The sequence below is a fragment of the Copidosoma floridanum genome, unplaced genomic scaffold, assembly GCF_036245765.1.
Source record: "Copidosoma floridanum isolate Cflo_tuat_1 unplaced genomic scaffold, Cflo_Japanese_pri ptg000008l, whole genome shotgun sequence".
Taxonomy (NCBI): domain Eukaryota; kingdom Metazoa; phylum Arthropoda; class Insecta; order Hymenoptera; family Encyrtidae; genus Copidosoma; species Copidosoma floridanum.
The window spans coordinates 5,700,444-5,725,376 of record NW_028321885.1 but is presented as its reverse complement, the minus strand read 5'-3'; the positions used below and the strand labels follow the sequence as shown (position 1 = coordinate 5,725,376).

The 24,933-nt window shown below is 34.4% G+C and overlaps 1 protein-coding gene across 1 annotated transcript in view; it reads left to right on the top strand.

The window, feature by feature from the left end:
* The first annotated feature begins 1,740 nt into the window (after positions 1–1,740).
* LOC149375277 (UPAR/Ly6 domain-containing protein crok-like) overlaps positions 1,741–24,933 on the top strand; it is a 164,637-nt gene continuing 141,444 nt past the window's right edge. Inside the window, exons 1-2 of the mRNA XM_089589285.1 lie at positions 1,741–1,765; positions 13,732–13,941. Coding sequence (XP_089445411.1) covers positions 1,741–1,765; positions 13,732–13,941 — 235 coding nt within the window. The remainder of the gene's footprint in view (positions 1,766–13,731; positions 13,942–24,933) is intronic.

Here is a 24,933-nt window from a genome sequence, read left to right as displayed (position 1 = left end):
AACAGCCTCTCGTGCCTTCACTAACTGACATAGAGCATATTCCTCTTGTTCATACATAATGATAATGATGACGATAATTCTCATGATGATGATGATGCTCCAATGTCTTGCCACATACTGTCATGATTGCACTAGGTATATCCTAAATGTACAGCAAAATTATCAAAGCCTTTTCTGTAGTGACCATTATTCATTTTGCGTATTCTTGCTTATAACAACAAGTTCATGTTTATCATCATTCCAGTAATTAGAGCATGAATTTTTAAATTGAATGTATGGCATGTCTGAGTTTACATGATCATTATACACATGCCTCAAGTTAACTCCATCTTGACAGAATAAAACTAAAAAATTAACGTTATCTCTAACATGATGCTTTGGTACTTGAGCATATGACTGGCAAAGATAGAAGTATTTGCCAGCACATGACTGGCAAAGATAGAATCAGTTAACATTTTTTTGTCTACCCATACAGAAAAAGGCCCTTACATTATCTTGTTTTTTACAAGCTATATCATGAAAAATCATTATAGAATTTGGTAAAAGATTATCTGGCGAGACTATAGTCTCGTGTTCGCTGGAAGGTAAGTATTTCACACCTTCTATAGGCTCTAAAAAATTATTTAAAAACTTGTATTTACGTTGATGCAGCGATTTAGAAGACACGTACACATTTCCAAACTTTACTCCATTGGGAAACAAGATTATAGCTTATAAGCAATTAGTTTTACCATAATTATATCAGCCACAATATACAGCGCGAATACTATCAGGGAGTAGTTCATTATATCGATTCAAACGGTTTCTCGTTTTACAATAGAGTTAAAATTTAGAACTTGTAATTTTATGGACTGTTCTTTAAATTCCATGTCTGCTCTTATAATTAAACAGTATAACGCTTTTATATTTAGAGCTTCTTATTGCAACGAATTTTTATACTATAACTACATTATTTATTGTCCAAACGCTGAGCCATGATCCAACCGATGAGGACTAATTATCATTATCATGCATCATAAGAGAAGACGAAGTCTTGTTAGTAATATCATAAATTTTTCACGAGTAGCGATTTATTTTCCGGGATTATTGCGGTCCAGATACTAAGCTTATTGAGCATTTTTTTAGAGGAGATTTAGGAGTTAATCCTTTGGATGCTGCGTGTAAAAATCATGATATAGCATACTCAAAAAATCAACAAAATTTCAAAGCCAGGAACGAAGCAGATGAAATTTGAGCTGATAAGGCTTGGCAAAGAGCTAATGCTTTCGGTTCAAGTATTGGTGAAAAAGCAGCAACTACTTTGGTGAGACCGACAGTATAAAGCTTGAGAGTAAATTTGGTATGTGGCTAAAAAACGGGAGAAAGAAGAAGAAACAAGGCATGTAGAAAAGGAAAAAAAAAAAGAGTAGGTTAAAAAAAGGTAGTATTTTAAGTAAAATTATTAAAGCTGCTTCACAAGACATAAATACCAAAAGCAAAAATGCTCGAGGTGTCATTAGGAGTGTTTTGAGAGATGCTTGTACTCCAGTTAAAAAATCTAGTGGTAAAAAGCATGTTTAAATTCCCTGCATCTTACGCCTTCCTACTCAAATTGGTAGAGCTATACCTCTAGTTTCTTTGTTTGCTGGTTTGAGTGGAACTGGTGCTATAGTCAATGGAATAGCAGGAATTATTAAGAGCATCAATGCTACTAAGTCAGCTGAAATGTAGCTAGCCAACAGTCAGAGATATAATCAAACCATGGAAGCTACAGCCCTCGAAAAAGGTATTTATCTTAAACCTCATAAAACTGAATTAAAAGTCTATTAAAGCCCTCATGTTGGAACAGGTTAAAAAAAAACATCAAAAAAAGTTTAAAAAAGTAAAATTACCTAATACAGCTCTGACCTACATATATTTTATGAAATATTCTAAAGTCTTGGAAATTTTCCGTTTTCGCAGAGTTTTTGTAAGAAAAAACCAACCTGCTGATGGCCCGCGGTTTTCTGAAACAGCTATTGTTAATCTTGATAATTAGAATGGACTTGGAACTCACTGGTAGGTGATTGATAAATCTTAATGTTAAATCTAAAAGTTAATAAGGTGGAATATAATTACAAGCAAAGCAGTTATCAAAAATTTGACGCTTACAACTGCGGTCATTTCTGCTTAAAGTTTCTTTCAAAACAAATATAACTTTCTTACATCGAGAGAAACCTTTTAGTTATACTTTGACAACGATGGAAGGAACATTAACACTAAGCCTCTCTGGTACTTCTTCTGTTGATGGTTTAGTAGAACTTTCGTCACTCAACTCAATTCCAAATATTGATAAAAATCGTAATAAATTTCATGTTGACAGTCAAGTTATTGTATTACCAACTGGTAGTTATGAGATCAAAGATAATAGGTTATTTTTAATTGAGGTATTACAACCTCGCAACATTACTCTTGATGCTATGCCGAACAATAATACGCTTTGAAGTGTTATTAAGTGCACCTATACCATTGATTTTAAACCGAAGGATTGTAAAGGCCGTCTATTAAATTTTACTCAGCGAGTTCAAAACAATAACACCACTCATATTTCAGACTTAACTGTAGCTGTTTTAAAAATAAATGCTTTAAGGAGGTTTGGGAGTATTCTTTAGAGAGTCGAGAAACGGGGAGTCCCCCTTGCCCGCACAGCTGAGCCCCCTTTACCTCGCACCTCCTCTTGCACTCTACAAACTTGAATCTGTAAGACTGTAACTGCTCATATTTTTGAAAAATGGCTTGATTTTTTTTGTCGATCATCTTTTTTTTACCAAGGTATCTATAAAAACGTTTTTTTTATTCCAACACATTTAGAGCACACCTTATGTTCAATTAAAGGGCAAACCTAATCTTGCTTTCTCATAAGAGTCCGTGTTAAACCGTCAATATTTCATAATTTTTGTCTCGAAACTTTCCCGTGGTGAAAAATCTGAAAAAACTCATGTGCACTCTTTATATGATCAAATATAACATACATTTTTTTGGCACGTTTCTCTATTTTAAACTTTTTTTCCCAACCTCCTTAAGAGTTGAATTTAACAATTTTTTCCAAGTGTACTACCGGGATATAAACATATTGAAGTTTCTTCACAAACAATTTATTTGCCGATTATTGGACGTATCATTGATCATATACAACTGCGTATAGTACATCCGGATAGTAATTTAGTAAATTATCGTGTCGAAGTCATAACTGTAAGATTGCATATAAAACCCTCTTCCAAGTGGGATTAATTTATAATCAAACAAATCATAAAGGCAGCTCCATATGCACTTCAGCACTCAGTCAACAACGAGCTCAAAATCGTTCAGACGTTAGAGAAAACAGTCCATCACAGCATTGAGACATCGAAGAAAACAGCCAACTAATAAAAAACTAACTTTTTAAAACATACAGTTTGTAAAAAGTTTCTGTTTAAAAATAAGAAACCCTGGTTGAAAATAAGTTGGATACTTTATCGTCGTATACAAAATGGACGAGATTCGAAATATTTAGAACCAGTCGCATTTGATGAATCCAGCGCGCACTATGAGATTTATGCTCATCAGCCATATGCATCGTCAACATATGGTAACAGCGATGAAATTTGTATTTCAATTTAACATCAAGATTTGTGTCTTTTACCATCCAGAAGTTTTTTACATGTGTTATGGAAGATTGGTCAAAGCAGATGAAAATACAGCAGTAACAAATACTGCGGTAATAAACAACGCTATCTGCCATATATGATATAAATGCCACAGGTGGATAAGTGCAAAAATTTTTGTTTAACAACCCTTATAAAAAGTTGGTTATCACTTTGTCTTGATACAAAATTTAGAATAAATTCAGGTTGGCTTGGTGATGGAGAAGAAAATGATGATCTTACTAATGATAACGGATACTTTAATTTTATGCTTCTACTGAATATGATCTTAGGTTTTGCTAAAGTCTATCGTGAGATAGTTGTTAATGTAATGAGCTAATACTTACAAGAGCAAGAATCGATATACCTAAATGCCTTGTTGCAAACTCCAGTTAATACTAATGCTGCTAATCCCGCGGCCATAGCAACTTGGGAAGACGAGCAGCACACGATTTTGCACATTCAAACAGCGCGCCCAAACCAGCACTGCTAGACGACTTCTGCACATTGCATCGCGCGCAAACTTGAACTGCGTTGCAGGTCAGCGGGTGGCGCACGCGGCACTACAGGTACTATTGCACATTGTAGCGCACATAAACTTAAACAGTGCGCGCAAACTCAAGTAGCGCTGCAGGTGGAGCATGCAACCTCAAGCAGCGCTCGCACAACAGTGTTGCGATATACCCAAGACTTCTCTTGGGTGCTCTTGGCTAGTAGCGCAAGCGCAGAAGAACCATGCTCTCTCTCTCACTGGGCAGGTAGGAGTAGGGGAGCCCCCCTACCTAGCCTTTAACTTAAGCCCCGCCCACTTCTCACAACTTAAATACTACTTTTGACCGTAGCATCTCGTAGCTCTCGATGGTCGAGTGGACTAAGAGTTTTGCGCTCGCTTGACTCGTAGCTAGGTACTCTTCGATTCCTGACCATGACGTTTTTTTTTTTTTATTATTATTATGAATATCATTATAACTATTATTCATATTATTATTAGTGTCATTATTATTATTATTATTATTATTATTATTATTGTTATTATTATTTTTATTATTATAATTATTATTATTGTTATTATTATTATTATTATTATTATTATTATTATTATTATTATTAATATGAATTATTAGAGCCGTAATTAAATGCGCAATAAAAATACTAAAATTAGCAGATACTCTTTCCTCACCACCTTGCGGTAAGTATCAGGGCGCGTTTTTTTTTTTTTTTCAAAAAAAAATTAAGGAATAATTTAATTACTAAGAAAAGAATGATGAAGCTATGACTCAAACTAAAAATACATTCGAAAAATTAAGTAACTTTAGAAAGATTTATTAATAAATGATCAGTTTTTTAGAAATAAAATTCATTTACTTAGCACGATTTGTTTTATTTTCCAATTAAAAGTATTAATCCAATCAATTTTAAAATTTCTAAAGAACATCTTGAACTATTTAACTCTAAAATGTATAAACGCGATTCAACAGACGATCCAGAAATCAAAATTCAAGGCAACTTGTAATTAGTTAGGTGTTTCAAAATTTTTTTAACTTCATACTAATTTAGTTTAAAATGGCTCCTACAATTTGTGTATTTCATGCAAATTAATTCTTAGCTATTTTTACGATAAAGTGCAAGATTTAATATTTAATTTTTTATTTTTAGAGCTACAATTTTAAATATTTAGAGTCTGTGAAATTATTGCTTTGTTTTGTATCGATTGCAATTTAATTAAAAAAGTTATATTTAGATAAGAAATTACATTAATTCTAATTACATGTAATAAATTTCATTCATTTATTTATTTATTGTGTACATAGTATACGTCTATTTGAAAAAGTTTAAATTAGTCATTAGATTTGTGTCACTTTACAGTATTATTTAAAAACCTAAGATTTTTTTGTTACTATCCAAATAAGTTTACTTAAGGGATATTTCATTAAATCCTGTATTATAAGTGTTCGTATGAAATAGTTGTTGTTTATCAGAGTAACGTTGATAGTCACTTAAAGAAGACTGCTTAGAATTGTAGTAATTGATTTATTTGTTAAAATTATTAATTTGATACTTTATGTAAATTTCTGAATTGATGATTGCTTTAAAGTAGATTATAACTTATTAGTTTTAAAATTAAGTTTAATTATTCTGTTCTTAATTTTGTTTGAATTAAGTGTTTTTTAAGATATTCATTCAGACATCATCATTAGTGGAATAGGCCTATGTGGGATACCACTAAAAAAAAAAATTACGGTAGTAATAAATATTTTTTTATTAGTCCAGTTTATTCATTTTTTATTATTTTTGTAAACTTAGTTTATTCCGAAAAAATGATAATTTATTAATAAATCTTTTTAAAGTTACTTAATTTTTCGAATGTTATTTTAGTTTGAGTCATAGCTTCATCATTCTTTTCTTAGTAATTAAATTATTCCTTAATTTTTTCTTGAAAAAAAAAAAAAACGCGCCCCGATACTTACCGCAAGGTGGTGAGGAAAGAGTATCTGCTAATTTTAGTATTTTTATTGCGCATTTAATTACGGCTCTAATAATTCATATTAATAATAATAATAATAATAATAATAATAATAATAATAATGACACTAATAATAATATGAATAATAGTAATGATAATATTAATAATAATAATAAAAAAAAAAAAAACGTCATGGTAAGGAATCGAAGAGTACCTAGCTACGAGTCAAGCGAGCGCAAAACTCTTAGTCCGCTCGACCATCGAGAGCTACCAGAAGCTAGGGTCAAAAGTAGTATTTAAGCTGTGAGAAGTGGGCGGGGCTTAAGTTAAAGGCTAGGTAGGGGGGCTCCCCTACTCCTACCTGCCCAGTGAGAGAGAGAGCATGGTTCTTCTGCGCTTGCGCTACTAGCCAAGAGCACCCAAGAGAAGTCTTGGGTATATCGCAACACTGTCGCACAAAGAGCGCGTTGAAGCCATAGCTCCTGCTTGCCCATTGGCTGCAGGAGGAACTACTCCACCCGAAAAGAAGGGTCTGCTTACCAGGGAGAATGAGTGGGCCAAAATTACCTGGTGACTCAAGCCCACCTGAGCTGGAATCGCCAGAGCTTTTCTACTTCCTTGGTATTTAATTTATACATCAAAGTAAAAAAGTATGATTCTATCGATTAAAATTTTGAATCTTGGAATATTTCATGTAGTTTAATAATTAAAATATTTTAATTAAAAAAATTAAATTAATCAACAACAAAATGGTATCTTGTCTCATGATTTAATAAATTTAGTAAAGTCAGAAACAAGTCTTACGAATAATATAAATTATAATGTTTCAGATTTGTATTTACAATCATTAGAAAATTTATTGTTTTTTTTTAACTTAACTTACTTTAATGATCTTTAGTTAGTCGCCGCTTGCACACAGACAGTTGCAAGATCTTGCAAGGTTGACCGCAACGATTATCCTAATCCTACACAAGAGGGTACTCGTGGCGATGACAAATAATTAGGCTGCTGTTTTTAACGTTGGAACCGAAGTTTACGGTCCTTTCTTTTTGGTTTCTCCTTGATTCACTTCTGAGGCGCGAGTCTGCAGTGGCCTGCTTTGATCGAGATTTTCTTACAAAGCTTAGTCATCGAACTCAGTCATACATTTGCTTAAAATGCACGCTTTTCAAACGCAGCTTAATCACCGAATTATGTCTTATATTAGCTTAAAAGACGCATTAGAACTCACTCTCTGACCTTGACAGTTACTTTAGAGCAATTAATGAACGAGAAAAGGTGAATGTTGTTAAGTGCAAGGAATTTTTATACTCTTGCATTTAAGGAGGACACGTCAATTTGGGAATTTGAACGACCAATCAGAGCTTAACCTTATTACTTTCGATTGACACAAGCACAGTAGAAGTTGATTTCGAAATTGTGTATAATATTTCTTATGGATATACGCAGTAAGGAATGTTAAAATTTTTGATTATTTACATTCTTGGATGTACCAGTGTTAATAGATGTTGTAAAATGAGCGTTTTATAAAATTATTTGAAGGTTTCACGCCTATTTCAAGTTTTGCGACAGTAGCTTGTTTCAAAAGAAGTAAGTTATACGTCACGCGATTGCAGAAGTGGGTGTACTGCTCGATGTTTGAAGATTGCTGATCTTTTGTTTTTGTTTTTTTACAACGAAACTCTGTATTTTGAAGTGATGAATAATAAGTATATGACATGGGATGTCACAACAGATAATTATATAAGATTATTTTTATATTCACGATGTTTTTATTTACAAGTTTATTGTACTGTAATCAATTATTTAAATTAAATACATTAAACGCAATCTTTTTTTTATATGTATTGTAATCTTTGTGTAACATAATTTTATTTTCATAACAATATTTTACATAATAGCATAATTTTTTATTGACTTGGTTGATTAATCGAAAGCATTAATGTTATGTGCTTAGATTGTATTTACTGTATAAGAAACATGAAAGAATCTGTATACGTGTGAAATAAAAAAAAGTATGTGCTACGAATATAATATACGATTACTATTTTTTTTAAATTTCCTTTAACTTTCTTTTTCATTTAATAGACCCACAGAGTTGTAAGAAGGTTATTTGACTGTACCATAAGAATCACATGACTAAACAAAAAACAGCGTGGTAAGGATTTTGGCTTCGTACCATATGGATTAGAGTCAGCGAAGCAACGGCTACAGCTACGATAGCCTTATTGGTTATTGGGCATGGATTGGTATGCAGAGTGGAAAATTTTTTGATTACTGTATTGAGGTGTTTCACTACGAAATCGAAATACCTAAAGTATCAAGGAAACTTCGAGGGGTTATATTTAAATATGAACCAAATCACCTCTAAAAATTTATAGCTGTGTTGTCAGGCAATTTTTTGAAAACAAATCTCTAAAAATTCATGTTGAACTTGGGCTCGTATGGAGGGCCATACAATATTGATTAAAAATGTAACGATATTTTGCAAAATATAAGCTACTTCTTTGTATAGAATTAGGAATTAAAACTAGAAATTATAAGCTTCTCAATGATATCGAAAAAATTTGGGCGTGCCAGGTAATATTTTGGTATTAGCTATCGAAAAGGTGATTATGTATGAAAACACATAGATTACTTCTGCTGCGGTAGCGTCATGACCGGATGTTTGTAGGTCTGATGGTCTGATTTCACGCAATTAGACAGTACACGTATGATAAACCACCTTAAAAATAGTAAATGTAGAATCTGCGAAGCTGATAAGAATACTGGAAAAATCCAAGATCATAATTGCAGACTTAATTTTTATGGATGTTCAAAATCCACGGAATCTGTTGAAGCTGTTGAATTAAGAATGAAGAGTAAAATTTTGAAGAAAGCTCATATTGAAGTTGGTGTGCTCATAGGAGATAAAGACAGCAGTAGTACGGCAGTTTTTAAAAATACTAGAATTGAGAATATTGTAATACAATTAGATATGAATAATACAATTAAAGTTATTATTGTATGAAATTAAAAACAAATCTTTCAAAATAATGTTTTTTTAACTGTCAGAGAATGATGTAAAACTTTTATCCACCGTTAGCAGTCAGGCAAACAAGCACTTAAATAATTCGATGTACAGTAAAGCTCCAAAACTTATATTTTACGGCACATCTTAATGTAAAAATTATAAATTTGCCTGTACTATCACAAAAAAAATTATGTGGTTGCTTACGTAGGAAAAAACTTTAAATTTAGATTGTCTAAATATTCATAGCAGCTTGGTCTTAAAATATTATGCCAATAAAGGAATAAGTAAACTTATTAAGGAAAGAAAAATGCTAGCAAACCATAGTTCAAAAGGCAGTGGTTACAGTTGAAAGCAAAACATTCTTTATTGCTAAACAGAGGGGAAAATACTGAAGGAGATACATACAAAAGCAATATAGCATGTTTCAATGAACATTGCAATAATGAGTCTCAAGTTGATTATTCTGTTAAAAATACTCCTTTAATTTTCTGATAGTTCACCAGAATCTTCCTTTGTTTATTATGTCATCAAGGCTGGAGGCTCTTACTTATCAAAAGATATCTTACAAACATCAATGAAAATTAAAACTGACATTTTAATTGTTTTATTTTACGAACTAACGCAATGGATGCAAGTGATACGCTAGTCAACAGGTTAAGTTTTGTTAAAAAAATAATTGTTTCAAAAAGTAAATGATGTTGATGCACTTCCTCGACAAGTTGCGTTTAACTAATTTTTTTTTTAATGGATCTTTTTTCAAAGTTGAACAAAAACTGCATTTTTATCGCACAAAACTGTGACTTCAATAGTAAGCGTATTATTAGCTAACCAAGATTTAAGCCTTATAAAAGAGTTTCAAAATGTTATTTTTGGATTCTCAAATACCTCATCGTAATTAAAAAAAGATTTCCGTTGCGGGCCAGTGGATGTAAATTAACTTTTTTAGGAAACGAATTTTTATTTTTTTCTAGTGAAAGCGCTCATGATGCTCTTTTTAATGTTATGCTTTTTAAAAAATTGTCTACTTTATTTCTAATGATTGATGACACTGTAGCAAACGCAAAATTAATAGATCATATGAGTAATAAACTACAAAACGAAGCAGATATAAAAGAACTTATAAAATCGTTTGAGCCAATAAAATATATTATAAGTAGTAGTATAATAAATAGATGATACTTTTTCAATACTAGTTACAATGCTTTAACTTACAAATATAAAACTGAATGAAAAGAAAAAAGGATAATTTTTTTAAAGGCTGATGTAGCAACATTAAATCGCAAATAACAAAAACTACTAAAATTCGAGATAAAACTATCAATTATTTAGAAAAATTATCTTTGTAATTTTAAATACGTTGAGTATTTATCAATAATGTTGTATGAGTTATTACGTATATTTATTTGTGTATTTTTTAATAATTTTATGTGTTTAATAATAGAAATGATATAAAAGAAATTTTCTTAAAGGTACACGGAGAGATCTCTGGTACTACGGTAGTATGTATAGCCGCGTGCAACAGTAGTATAGTGCGTCGTATACGACTGTAGCGCCCGCGCGCCACAACGAAAGTATATGGCTTCTGCTACCGTAGTATACAGGCCTCCGTGCAACTGTAGTGCGTGAACTATACTACCGTTGCTTCTGCCTTATACTACAGTTGCAACGCTGATATACTGAATTGGTATATTACCTCGCTTACCAACTTTGCTCGGGAGCCATACCAAATCGGTATTGACCCCAAGCAAATGTGCACACACACACATACACACATATAAGTGTATATATATGTATATGTACGTCGTTTGATGCGGCAGCGGTGGTGGCGGCGGCGCTGCACTATACATATATATCTATAACCTTGTGTTTGCCGCTCGTTGGGATGTATATATATATATATACATACAATAAACAATATAATATTTTCTCGAGCTTCATACAGTATAGCATACTACTATACACCGGATGGGATCTAATAAACGCATATATATGCGCTGCTGAAAATAATGTATACAATAGGTAATTTTATCTGAAATGAAATAGTAATTAAATACACATACATCGTTTTCAACAGCTCTACGCGTTCTAAAATAGCCCTCAATAGTATATTGCAAAAATAAGGTTCATGCTGATAGCCTCTGTTTCGCAAAAAAGGACTCGTATTGTATTAAGCAATTGAATAAAAGATAGTCATAATGAAAAACATGTATTTTAACAATAAATCATTTGAAAATTAATTTTATTTACAAATAGCAACGTATGTATTTTAACTATTTATTTTTGTCAATTACAATGAAATTAATCTCGTATAAATAGCAGTACGTATTTTGCAATCATTTGTTAAAAAAATATATATATATATACGTATACATTCCAACGAGCGGCAAACACGAGGTTATAGATATATATGTATAGTGCAGCACCGCCGCCGCCGCATCAAACGACGTACATATACATATATATACACTTATATGTGTGTATGTGTGTGTGTGCACATTTGCTTGGGGTCAATACCGATTTGGTATGGCTCCCGAGCAAAGTTGGTAAGCGAGGTAATATACCAATTCAGTATATCAGCGTTGCAACTGTAGTATAAGGCAGAAGCAACGGTAGTATAGTTCACGCACTACAGTTGCACGGAGGCCTGTATACTACGGTAGCAGAAGCCATATACTTTCGTTGTGGCGCGCGGGCGCTACAGTCGTATACGACGCACTATACTACTGTTGCACGCGGCTATACATACTACCGTAGTACCAGAGATCTCTCCGTGTACATGTACAAAAATAAAGTCGCTTAAGATTTTTATACGAAAATACGGTAGTAAATACTTGTAACTATTATACATATGCATTTATAATCAAATTTTAAACACTATTCATCAACTATTAAATAAACTTTTATTGATTCCTTGTAGTGAATTTGCTGTGTGTAAGAAACAATGTCATCTTTTCATACATTCTTTTAGTTAATAAAATTAAAATTAAAAAAAGCCATTATCGAATTGGGACACTTATCATGTGACACTTAAATCACATTTAAATATTAGTGCTCACGGCTGGGTTGGTACATGATGCTTCGTTAGCAGCGATATTGTCAGATCTACTCCTCGTGTAGCAGAAGCACTCCTTAGTTATAGTGCTTTGACAACTTATTAACAATATCACTTTTAGATGCCTGGAAAGAGATGTATTTTTTTATACAGGTGTCTTTCTTAAGAGTTAAGCTATTATTATTTATTTTGTTTTGTTTTGAAAACATCACTAGCTTCTAAAATCACACATCGAAGAACATTAAATTGCTTACGACAAATAAAATAAAACCTAAATTTCTTTCTCAAAAATTTGCCTACCCTACTGAAAATATTCAGGTGACTTGTCATGTTATTTATCAGGTGACATGTCAGGTCAAAAATCGTGCCAATTTATTATACAGAAGTATCTGTAGAATTTTCATGTGAAAGTGTCATGTGGATTTTTATAAGCTAGATTTTCGGCGATTCAAAAATGCAAAAGTAAAACTTGTACTTCATACTGCTTAAAAGCTGTTAAAATAGCTAATATAGCTAATATAGCTTTGTACGGTAATCAGATAAATTATATAAATTCCTGCAACGTAAGCTTATACATTAAATAACGTTTTTTCAAAATCTATTAGATTCAAACAAAAACTTGAAAATTGATATCTTAACTAGAATTGGAAATTGTAAAAAGCATTATCTTAAAGACATTTCTGTTGGTATTCGATACGCACATTAAAGTATTCAAGAGGAAAAGGTAATATACAACTTTGTTGTAGCAGTTGAAACAAATTTATAACATTTCTAAGAATAGACTTTTTTCCTTGGAAAGTAAAGTATCTGCAAAGTTTAAGTAAAATCCGTGAACGAAAAGTAGTTGTAAAATGAATTACTAAATTTACTGTTGACGAACGTATTAAGAGACACGAAATAATATAAAATGTACATTTCCAAAAAGTTAATCATCAACTAGGTAACTAAGGAGGAAATCTTATTCACCAAATCATAAAATAAACATTATTTTTACGTGTACCTGATAAGGACGTAAATTCTGTCTCGAGTGTCTAATCCATTCTGGCCAAGTGGTAAAGACACTTCACTACCAATAATTCAGACCAAGTTCAAATCCCTTGACTGGAGCCAAGGGGCACTTTTTTTACTATTTATATTAGCTATTCTCACAGCTTTTAAGCAGTTAGAAGTACAAGTTTTACTTTTTCATTTTTGAATCGCCGAAAATCTAGCTTATAAGAATCCACATGACAATTCTATACGATACTTCTATATGGTAAATTGGCACGACTTTTGACCTGACATGTCACCTGATCAATAACACGACAAGTCACCTGAATATTTTCAGTAGTAATAAACACTGACAAAATTCATGCAGACATCTTATGTGCTCAAGAGCATCACTTATTTTTTTCAGTGAATGAATACATCCCACCAAAAACTACGAAATCTTCTTAACTCTGTTTATGAGAAGCTAAAAATTGTATACCAATTTCACAACAACAACCTATATAGAACTACTACATATTGAACTCTTTTTATTTAAAAATTAAATATTTATTACAAGTAAAAATGTTATAAGCGCAATGTCTTTATTCATTGGGTATAACTGTTAAATTTTCAGGTGTTGATGGACTTCGCTGTTACGAGTGTAATAGCAGTAAGGACAGTCGATGTGCTGAGAAAGACCCTCCTGATGCGTTAAAAAAAGATTGCTCAGAGCATGTTGAAGGTGCAAAATACACCATGTGCAGAAAAATTACACAAGTAATAGAATTTAGTGTCAACAGACGTAAGTAATAATTAATTTATCGTACCATGTGGACTGTTACAAGAGTTAAAAAATTTGGATACTTTCATAGATGAAAGGTTTTGCAATTTATACATAAATTTTGTTTTTCTACAATTATAAGGTAAAAACGAATCAGACCTAGTCCCAACGTTCTGTAGTTAGAATATATTCTTTAATAGGTAAGCTTTGACAGCTTGACATCTGCTCTTTTCTCCTAGAGCTAGTAGTCGTAAAAATACGTGTTTTACAGGGCCACCATCGCTGAAAATATTTTAGACTGATAAGAGGAAAGCGTGTTCCCATACGTTGAATGCCCCTCTTGATCTGTTGATTACTAAAACTATTTATGAAGTACGCTTCTCTCTTACTATTTATATATTTTTTGCCGTACTTATGCTTCCCTAACGGTGTAATGCATAAATCTATATACATAGAAATATACCGAGGTGAAACGATTGCTTGAGCTCACATGGATTTGTATATGCATATACACACATGGTAGATATATTGTGGATAATGCATGCTCGATAAATTATGTCTTCATTTTCAATCTAACATGAATATGTATATAGTATGCTTTAGTTACAAGTGCAATCATTATTTAAGAAATGAAATGTTATTATTTTTTTTTTTTTTAATTATACCTCTATAGGCGCGTTCTGCTCTACGGAGAAAATCAACGATTTCAGATTGGTGACCTTAAGAAAAAGTGTAACTAAAGTAGATTTTGCTTGATTCTCCCCCTTCGCCCCACCCCTCTTGACGTACTTCTGGTCCCTAGTGCATCACGCAACGTCATATCACCACACTACACAACGTTATCTCATCACACCACACCACACATTTTAAATTTTATTTATTTTTTCTTTTAACCAATTTCGAAAAAAAAAAAAAAAAAAAAAGTAGTTTTCAAAGAGATTTGAGCCCCCCTCCTTTAGCACACTGGGCAAGCTCTTAACCCACTCTGCTATGAGCTGGCCCGACATGGGAAAACCGATGACTTAATTTTGTCCTACAGTTCGTAACTTATTTTCAATGTAAATTTTTATTTCTTGTGTATTCATTTATTTAGTTTCATTTTACATAAAATTTATAGGTTAATCAATAAAATATACTGTTTTGGTAGATGTTTTTTTCAAAAAATCGGAACATTTATCTATTTATAATTAATTTGTTACTTTTAAAATAAAAAAATTATTGTTTCTACAATTTTTCCACATTTTTTCAGAATTTTCATGAATACAAAAAAAAAATTTTGTACTGTATAAATACAATATTTGATTTTTATTACGTTTTCTTCTTTCACAAATTTTTTTTGTTATTTGAGAACACAATTCAGAGAGGTCAGAGGAGTGCAAATATATGCTACAATGCTGGAAGTTACTTTTCTCATAAGGATGAGCTTACATACACGTTTTTAAGCATACTTGACCCTTTTTTTTTTGTTAATAAAAAAAAAAAAAAAAAAAAATATACATATATAAATTTATTTAAAAATAAAATAAGCTTATCTAATAGTATTCTTTCATACAAAAAAATAATGAGAGCTCTATATTGATCTTACAAAGCCAATTTCAAATGATTTTTCCGTTAGGTTACATGTTTTATTTTTTTTTTTTTTTTTAATACTGGGTTACCACGACAGCCTACTTGGCCTAGTCGTGGGGGCCACCCACTCACCACCTATGTGGGGGGGTGTATTGCCACACCCATTTCTAAACCTTTTTCCTCGCATCCTACCTGAATCCATGGGCACAGTGTGAGTATCTCCGGTGGAACACCTTGCCAGTTATGCTGACACTCTCTGCACCGATGGTGCATCGGGTCCACTCACCACTGTGTAGCCTTTCCCCGGAGAAGACTCCATTATTCCAGGACGTCCACTCCTTGCCGGTTGAGCTGGCGCTCTCTGCCGAAGCATCGGATCCAGGCTAATTAGCATCCTCGGAGAAGCCCCGTGTTTCAGGGGCCACTCCTCGCCGGTAGGGCCGGCGATCCCTGCCCGACGCCTAGCATCGAGTCCGCTAATCCCTACCTATAGCTCTAACACTGTTTTGCATTCACCCAGGTCCGAAAACCTGTGGGGCAAGGAAAAAACCCTGTAATTACTCTGAAGGAAAATTCCACGGAAAAACCCGCCCCGAAACAGCCGGGGTTACATAGGAACTTTTCCCGATGAAAACAGTTTTTGAAAAAATCTGCATTCACCGGAAATCAACCCACAACCCCTAGAACTGCGTTGTATCAGTAACAAGCACGCTTACCACTGAGCCAATGCCGCTCTCCGTTAGGTTACATGTTAAATTGCAAATTTTTTAAATAAAACATGTGAAAAAAGGTACAGTTAAGCGATCTGCTATTTTTAAGGGTATTTCTTATTTTCTTAAGAAGTTGTTTAGAAACCATCGGAAGACTCGATGAAAGAGCACAGTCTTGTACTGGCCAGCTGCAATATTGCTTATATTGTATTGTGCCATAAAATGTTGTTCATAATTGTTCTGTTATTAGATATCAAAATATTTATTGAAACCACACCCAGCTAACGTAGGTATACTCATTTTAACGATGATTGCACCACCTTTGAAAATAATATCATTTCATACGAGGTATAATTATATTTATAATTATATTATGTGCCATATAATTTTATAAAAGTATAACTTCTTACTTGGGTACCCAAGCACCCACTGTGCACTGGTTTTTTTGGTGTATACGTAGAAAAAAAGCCTGCGTGTATGTGTTCAACTACGCGTCTGTAGTCGTATGATTCATGTAAAATATGTCTAAGGGACGCACTTCTGCTATGTACACGCTATTATCTGCTTTTTCATGCAAACTATCGTTGTACGTATTAGTAGAAATATAATTTACACTTTTTTTAACAAAGTTAACGTACTTAAAAGTAATCCTTGTTTTAATTTGTTTTGCTATGTGCTTGTATAGATGCCTATTTTTGTTACATTCATGTTGTAGTTAGTAAAAGGTATCTTGTTTCTTTAGCTATGATTAAGCAGAAATAAAATTGTTTATTTACATTTATTTAGATCATGAATAAAATAATTCTTTTTTAACTCATTAAGCATTCGTACCATGCTCTAGCACTGTCTGTTTAACCATATAAAACTTTTTGCAATTTACGTTCTTTTTTAGTATAATAGTTAAAACCATGAGGTTGCTTTACATACTTCTGATTTAACTTTTCTATTTAAAAACTCAGTTTCAACATTCATCTGATCAATAATTAAACCTTCCTAAAAAGAATACAATAAAAAATTTTTTAAAAACTCACACATGAGCTGCTAGCAAATAAATACTTTTTATGAATTTTTCTTTTTGATACCCTCAATCTACCGATCTAGTATTTAATTTGTTTTCACCTTTCTTTGAGTGAAGCCATTCCACACCTTCAATTATTTGATCTGTAAAGTTATCTACTAGCACCCATATTTTATTTTTATTCAAGCAATCAATTTTGTTTTTTATTGTATTTTTCCAATTTTCGAATTTTTTTATTTCTTTGTAGTCTACTTTTAACATTGCGATCCTAATTTCTCCATTGCTTTCCGTTCTCTGTGAAATTCTGATTTTCATTTTTCGCATCCCTGAATTAACCACAAGAGCCCCATTTTCATCAAACATTTCAATTTTATTTTCCAATCCATCATCATCATCTTTCAAATCAATACGATATTTCTGTTTGTCTATAACATCAACGTGTTTATCTATTGGGATTTCAAAAGGTCACGTGACTCTCGCGATATATATAGTCACTTGGGGGACAAATAATACAAGCCTTATGGGTGCAATTCTATTTTTCTTTTTTTTACACGTTCAACGATTGTAATACGATAAAAGCCTTTCAATAACATATTTTTGAGGAGATGACATGTTCTTTACATAGTTTGTGGGGAAAAAGTTCAGAGAAGTGAGAGGAATGCTAATAGGTGTAGTAAAGCCATAGCAATTGTTTTTCTCATGTGGATCTACTCACATGTATGTGCTATTACGCACACTTAATCCTCTCTTTCTTAATTCATTTAAAAATCAACTTGTGGGTCCATTTAGAAATTTGATAGTTTTATTTCAAAGTAATCTTTTGTACCCAAAAAATTGGGAGATTTCTACAAATCATATAAATGCCATGTAACGTGATTTTTTTATAAGGTTAACAAATAAAAGATTTGTTCACGAGGGAAGGGGTTTTATGCTGCTCCCAATCCAGTTCAGTCGTGTAGAGGTGGAAGTGGTTTACGGCGGAAAAAAAATATAACGCAAATGTGCAATAAAAATATTTACAATATATTTACAGTGCTTAAATTATGAAAATGTGCTCAAGTGAAGGCAAGCGGAGAGAAGCTTTCTCTGCCGCCGCGGCGCGCTAACTAACATACTATGCTCGCAGAGCAATATTTATAGAGACAAAAGTTAAAGTAGAAACTTCTAGTACATTGATAAATAAAGGTACAAGAGTAAAGGTAAAACGGTCTCTTGGGCATTGCAAATGTACGCGATGATAAAGGCGTATGATCGGAAAATTACTTCAACTTTAATACAAGAATAACAAACGTGACGCAATTTGAATTTAGAAAAGGTTTGTCGGCAAATATTCAGGTACAAAACTGAACATACCGCCCGCCATACTACGGTTCGGGGTAAACGGAGTATTAACAACTAGCACTGCACTTATGTAAAACAAACTTAGAGTCTGTATTTTGAAAATGTCAATAATGTAATGGACCGGAAAGCGTCCAGCCGAATATGGTGCGCTGGGCCATGGGTGTCCCAGGTAGTCCGATGCGTAAGCCCTCTTGAAGAACTCGTGGAAGCACATCAGCTCCTAGCAGCAACTCGATTTCCGTCAGATCGGCTCGAAAGTCGTCTGCAAGCTCTAAACCCTGTAGATACTTCCAGTCGCCTGGAAGCTTGAAGTTTCCTGACCTGTAGCTGGATATGAGCGAGAGCACTAGAGCTTCGCACGTGAGCTTCCCGTCGCTAACCATGGAGGCGAGAGTAAGGTAAGTTTTTCCATGAACTCGCGGAGTCTTGATGCCACCGATGCCAATGACCTCCATGCTGGCCTCTTCATATTCCTGGCGAAGTTTACTTAGCAGGCTCTTTGCAACAAAGGATCGCTGAGAGCAGTTGTCGAGCATGGCACGAGCGATGAGTGTGCGTCCGTCCGGGCCTTGAATTCGGACGAGCGCAGTAGGCAACAGCGTAGTGTTTGAAGAGTCTGGCGATGCCATCCAATGACAGGATACGCGACTCCCTTTCGTGAGTGTAGCAGGCCATGCAGAAGATGCAAGATGCACTGTAGTGGCAGAATTCTCGTGCAGCAGCGTATGGTGATGCCCGTTGCAAGTTAGGCATCGTTTGCTTGATTTGCAGCTTGCGAGTTTGTGAGCACCAAGGCAATTATAGCACATGTTCTTGCCTCAACAAACTGTTTGCGTTCATGTGGCGATTTTGCTTTGAAATCGGCACAGCGTAGTATGAAATGCTCACCTTGGCAAAAGCGGCATTTCTCCGTAAAGGCGGCATATGCGTGCGAAGTAGAAGACGCCGTCTTGTCCTTCTTCCGTGTTGCCTTCTCTGTAGAAGACGCGACGATCTCGAGCATCGAGATGCGTTGTTCAATGAAACGCACGAGCGTTTCAAGTGCAGGAGGCTCGTGGGTACTGCTGAGCGATGACTCCCATTCTCGGAAAGTTCGAGCGTCGAGTTTCCGAGCTGTAGCAGCGACCACCAAGTCATCCCACTGGTCCGTCGGACGCTTAAGCTGTTTAAGTGCAGCCAAGGCATTTACAGTGCCACTGAGCAATGCCTTGAGTTCGAGCGGCGATTCCTTGCTTACAGCCGGCGCGGCTAGCAAATCGCGAGTTAGCGCGGCAACCAAGCGCCGCTTGTTTGCATAATGATCCTCCAACCTTTTCCATGCAGCCTCGAAGTTGGCGTCGATTACCTGGATCGTCCTCAACAATTCAGCCGCCTCGCCTTGCACATGCGTCTTGAGGTGCTGAAGCTTCTCGACGTTGGAAAGTCGAGAATCGTTGACTATGATCGCAGAGAACAGATCCTTAAACTCGAGCCAGTCGTTGAAATGTCCGGAAAATGTGGGCACAGCAATGGACGGCAGGTTGCGAGAGTTAGCTGGTGGAACAAGAGCTGGGTCTGATGCGGGCGATGCAGGAAGTTTTCCGAGCTGTTCAGCCAAATTAGCTGCCGAATCGAGGTAAGCTTCTTCGGCGATTTCGTAGCTGTTTTCATCGAAATAGCCGATGTCCTTAGTATCGTCTGGAGCAATGTTGAGAATCCTGAGATGAGTGTCCTTGAAGTCATCCCAGTTTATTCGTAGTTGCTGTATACGGCTCTCGATGATTTTACGAGTAAACTTATCCTTGCCGCGCTTCTTGAGGTTTTCGTAAGCGTTGCTAATGCTTTTGTACAACTCCTGTTGACGCTTAAGTAAAATTTTGAGTTCCTTGACGTCTGCCATGACGCAGTCGATGTCGCGATGAAGCGCTTGATAATAGGGCTGAGTGTTGGCAGCTAACGACCGCCCGCCTTGGCAAATTCAAGCACGGAGAGCATGCACACACTCTGATTCCTTAAATGACTCACTACTGCAGCTTCGCGAGAGCGCGTTCACCTACACGGCATCAAATGGTCAAGGCAAAATTCAAGGCTTCACTGAGCACTAGCACATATCCACTCCTGCACTGACCGTCGGTCCCTGGAACCACGCTCTGCTACCAAAAATGTTCACGAGGGAAGGGGTTTTATGCTGCTCCCAATCCAGTTCAGTCGTGTAGAGGTGAAAGTGGTTTACGGCGGAAAATAAATATAACGCAAATGTGCAATAAAAATGTTTACAATATATTTACAGTGCTTAAATTATGAAAATGTGCTCAAGTGAAGGCAAGCGGAGAGAAGCTTTCTCTGCCGCCGCGGCGCGCTAACTAACATACTATGCTCGCAGAGCAATATTTATAGAGACAAAAGTTAAAGTAGAAACTTCTAGTACATTGATAAATAAAGGTACAAGAGTAAAGGTAAAACGGTCTCTTGGGCATTGCAAATGTACGCGATGATAAAGGCGTATGATCGGAAAATTACTTCAACTTTAATACAAGAATAACAAACGTGACGCAATTTGAATTTAGAAAAGGTTTGTCGGCAAATATTCAGGTACAAAACTGAACAAGATTTAAATGCTTATCTTTTTTGTTTGCAGTCAAATGACTAGGAAAAGTAGCATAAGTATTGCCCTTTTTTTTAAAAAATATTAATTAACTGAAACCTCGTTTTGATTTTCAAATTTTGAAATTTTTTTAGGGTTTATAGGAAACTCGATACCATTAAAGTTTAATTCATTTTCGTATTGGATATAGTTAGAGAGACGATTTGGATTTTTTTACACTGGATATAATGCTGATAAAATAGCCTATTTAAAGCACTGATCGTCTTTGTTTGATACATTCACGCAAGCTTTTTTTTCATGTAGTCTGGTAAGTCTATAAAGGAACTGCCTCGCATAGGGTTTAGTTTGTTAATGTTCACAACCAAGTTTAAAATTGAGTGTAGAGACCAGCCAGATTCTTTATCTTGAAAATCATCCATACTTTTTTCAATCGACTGTCTCACGTTTACATCAAACCACTTATTTAAGTCAGTAGAGAGATAAATAATTTGCGATTTTGTATTAAAATATTTTAAATCTATATCCTCGATATTATCTTTAACTATTACATATTCAGCCGTCAACATGGTGTTTACTTTTATTGCTGAGTGTTCCTCGAGAGATCTTTTAATTCGTTGAACAAATTTTTGTTCAGCATCCTTAAGAAATTTTTTTAGATCTAGATGCTTAAAATTGACAATTAAAGCTGTAGTGATACGACTTTTAAATGCACTATTTATATCACTAAGACCTACCAGTATATCATTCTCAACATTTGGAGCTATAGTTGATATACCTTTACCTTGAACGCATGTGGTATGCGCATTTCTCCGTGTCTTGACTTTCGTTGCAATTTCTTGAACACTGTCATGTACAAAATCTTCAGGTTCATTTCTAAATGAACTAACTGCTGCCTCCAGTTCAAGTTCACTATCGGACACAAAAACTTTTGATTTAATGCTAAATATTTTTTTTGCTTCGGCTATCTCTAAATAATCATAAAGTAGCTGTAAAACAGTTTTTAATAAAACCACTGAAGATTGGAATATTTGTTTTTCTAATGTTGTTAAATTATTTTGCAAAGTAAAAATATGACAATTACTAATTGTTGTGAGACATGTATCAACTAGTCTTTAAATATCAAACACGTCAACTTTGGTGTTAATTATTGCAACAGACTGTTACGATTACGCTAGGTATGTCCTAAATGTACGGCAAAATTATCAAAGCCTTTTCTGTAGCGACCATTATTTATTTGTCTATCCTTGTTTATAACGACGAATCCATGTTTATCATCATTCCAGCAATTAGAGCATAAATTTTTAAATTGAATGTATGACATGTCTGAGTTTACATGATCATCATACACATGCTTCAAATTAACTTCATCTTGACGAAATAAGACTAGAAAATTGACATTATTTCTTACAAGATGCTTTGGTACTTGAGCATATGACTGTCAAAGATAGAAACAGTCTACATTTTTGTGTCTACCCATGCAGAAAAAAGCCCTTACATTATCTTGTTTTTCACAAGCTATATCATCGAAAATCATTATAGAATTTGGTAAAGCATCATCTGGTGAGACTACGGTTTCGTGCTCGCTGAAAGGTAAGTATTTTACACCTTCTATAGGCTCCAATAGTTCTTTTAAAAACTTTTGTTTTGGTTGATGTAGAGGTTTTGAATACACGTACACGTTTTCGAACTTAACTCCATTAGGATGCACAATTAAAGCTAATAAGCTATTAGTTTTACCACAATTAGATGGACCGCAAAATACCGCACGAATACTGTCAGGGAGCAGTTCACCATGTCAATTCGAACGCTTTTCTTGTTTTACTATAGCGTCAAAATTAGGAACTTGTAATTTTATGGATTGCTCTTTAAACTCCATGTCTATACTGCATGAATAATCAGTTACAACTAATCTTTTAGTAAAATAGTACAACGGTTAAATAGTTTAAGCTCTTTATTTGTCAACGAATTTTTTCTACTATAAATACATTATTTATTTTCTCGAACACTTAGTCATGATTCAACCTCTGAAGACTAATCATCGTCATGCATCGTAAGAGAGGGCATGGTCTCGTAAATAAAATCATAAATTCTTTACCAGTAGAGCTTCATTTGCCAGGCTATCAGTATTGCGGTCCAGGTACTAAGCTTGCTAAGCGTCTTGCTAGGGGGGATCCCGGAGTAAATCCGCTAGACGCAGCGTGCAAAGAGCATGATATAGCGTACTCAAAAAATCGACTAGATTTAAAAGCCAGACACAAAGCAGATAAAATTTTAGCTGAGAAGGCTTGGCAAAGAGTTAAAGCTTCAGATTCAAATATTGGTGAAAGATCAGCAGCTACCCTAGTGACCGACGCTATGAAGGTTAAAAGTAAATTTGGTATGGAGTTGAATCAGGAGAAGAAGAAACAGGGTATTAACAAAAGAAAACGAAGAATGGGTAGATCAAAGAAAAAACAATGTAGTGCTTTAAATGCAGTTATCAAGGCTGCCTCGCAAGACATGAATACTAAAAGCAAAAGGGCTCGAGATGTCATTAGTAGTGTTTTGAAAGGTGCTCGTAGTGCAGTTAAAAAATCGGGAGGTAAAAAGTATGTTACGATTCCACGCATCTTACGCCTTCCTACACAGATTGGTGGAGCTTTACCTTTAATTCCCTTGTTTGCTGGTTTGAGTGCAACCGGTGCTATAGCCAATGGAATAGCTGGAATGATGAAAAGCATTAAAGCTGCTAAGTCAGCCAAAAAGCAGCTAGCAGAAAGTCAGAGACATAATCAAACCATGGAAGCTATTGCCCTTGGAAAAGGTCTTTATCTCAAACCGCATAAAACTAGATTAGGAGTCTATTTAAATCCTTACGATAGAAAAGCTTTTTAAAAAAAAAAAGCCCCTCAAAAAAGTTAAAAGAAATAACATTACCTGATCGAGCTCTTACGAACATAGATTTGATGAAATATTCTAAAATCTTAAGAATTCCTTATTTTCGGGGAGATTTCATGAGAAACAATTTACCTGCTGATGGTCCATGGTTTTGTGAAACAGCTATAGTAAATTTTGATGTGGAGCTTACATAAACAGTCGCATAGTACACATGTTTCATGAATTTTTTCCTGCTGTACCACCGGGATATAAAATTATTGAAGTTCCTTCAAAAATAATTTATTTACCGATTATTGGACGTATCATTGATTATATACAACTACGTATAGTAGATCAGGACAATGATTTAGTCAATTTTCGGGGAGAAGTCTTAACTATAAGATTGCTTATAAAACCCTCTCCATAATGGGCATTATTTATAATCAGACAAATCATACAGGCAGCTCAATATGCACTCCAGCACTCAGTCAACAATGAGCTCTTAAAGCGTTGAGACGTCAGAGAAGAAAGTCCATCAAAGCATCGAGACACTCAAGAAAACGATTGACACATTAAAAACTAACTCATCAAAACATTTAGTTTATAAAAAGTCTCGGTCTAAAAATAAAAAGCCCTGGTGGAAACTAAATTAGATAATTTTTTGTTGTATACAAAGTGGACGAGATTCTAAGTATTCAGTCTCCAGTCGCATTTGACGAATCTATTGCGCACTATGAGATTCATGCTCATCAGCCGTATGCATCATAAACATATGGCAATAGTGATGAAATTCGCATTTCAATTTAACATCAAGACTTGTGTCTTTAATCATCCAGAAGTTCTTTACATATTTACGGAAGATTGGTCAAAGCAGATGAAAATACAGCAGTAACAAATACCGCATTGATAAATAACGCCATTTGTCACTTATTTAT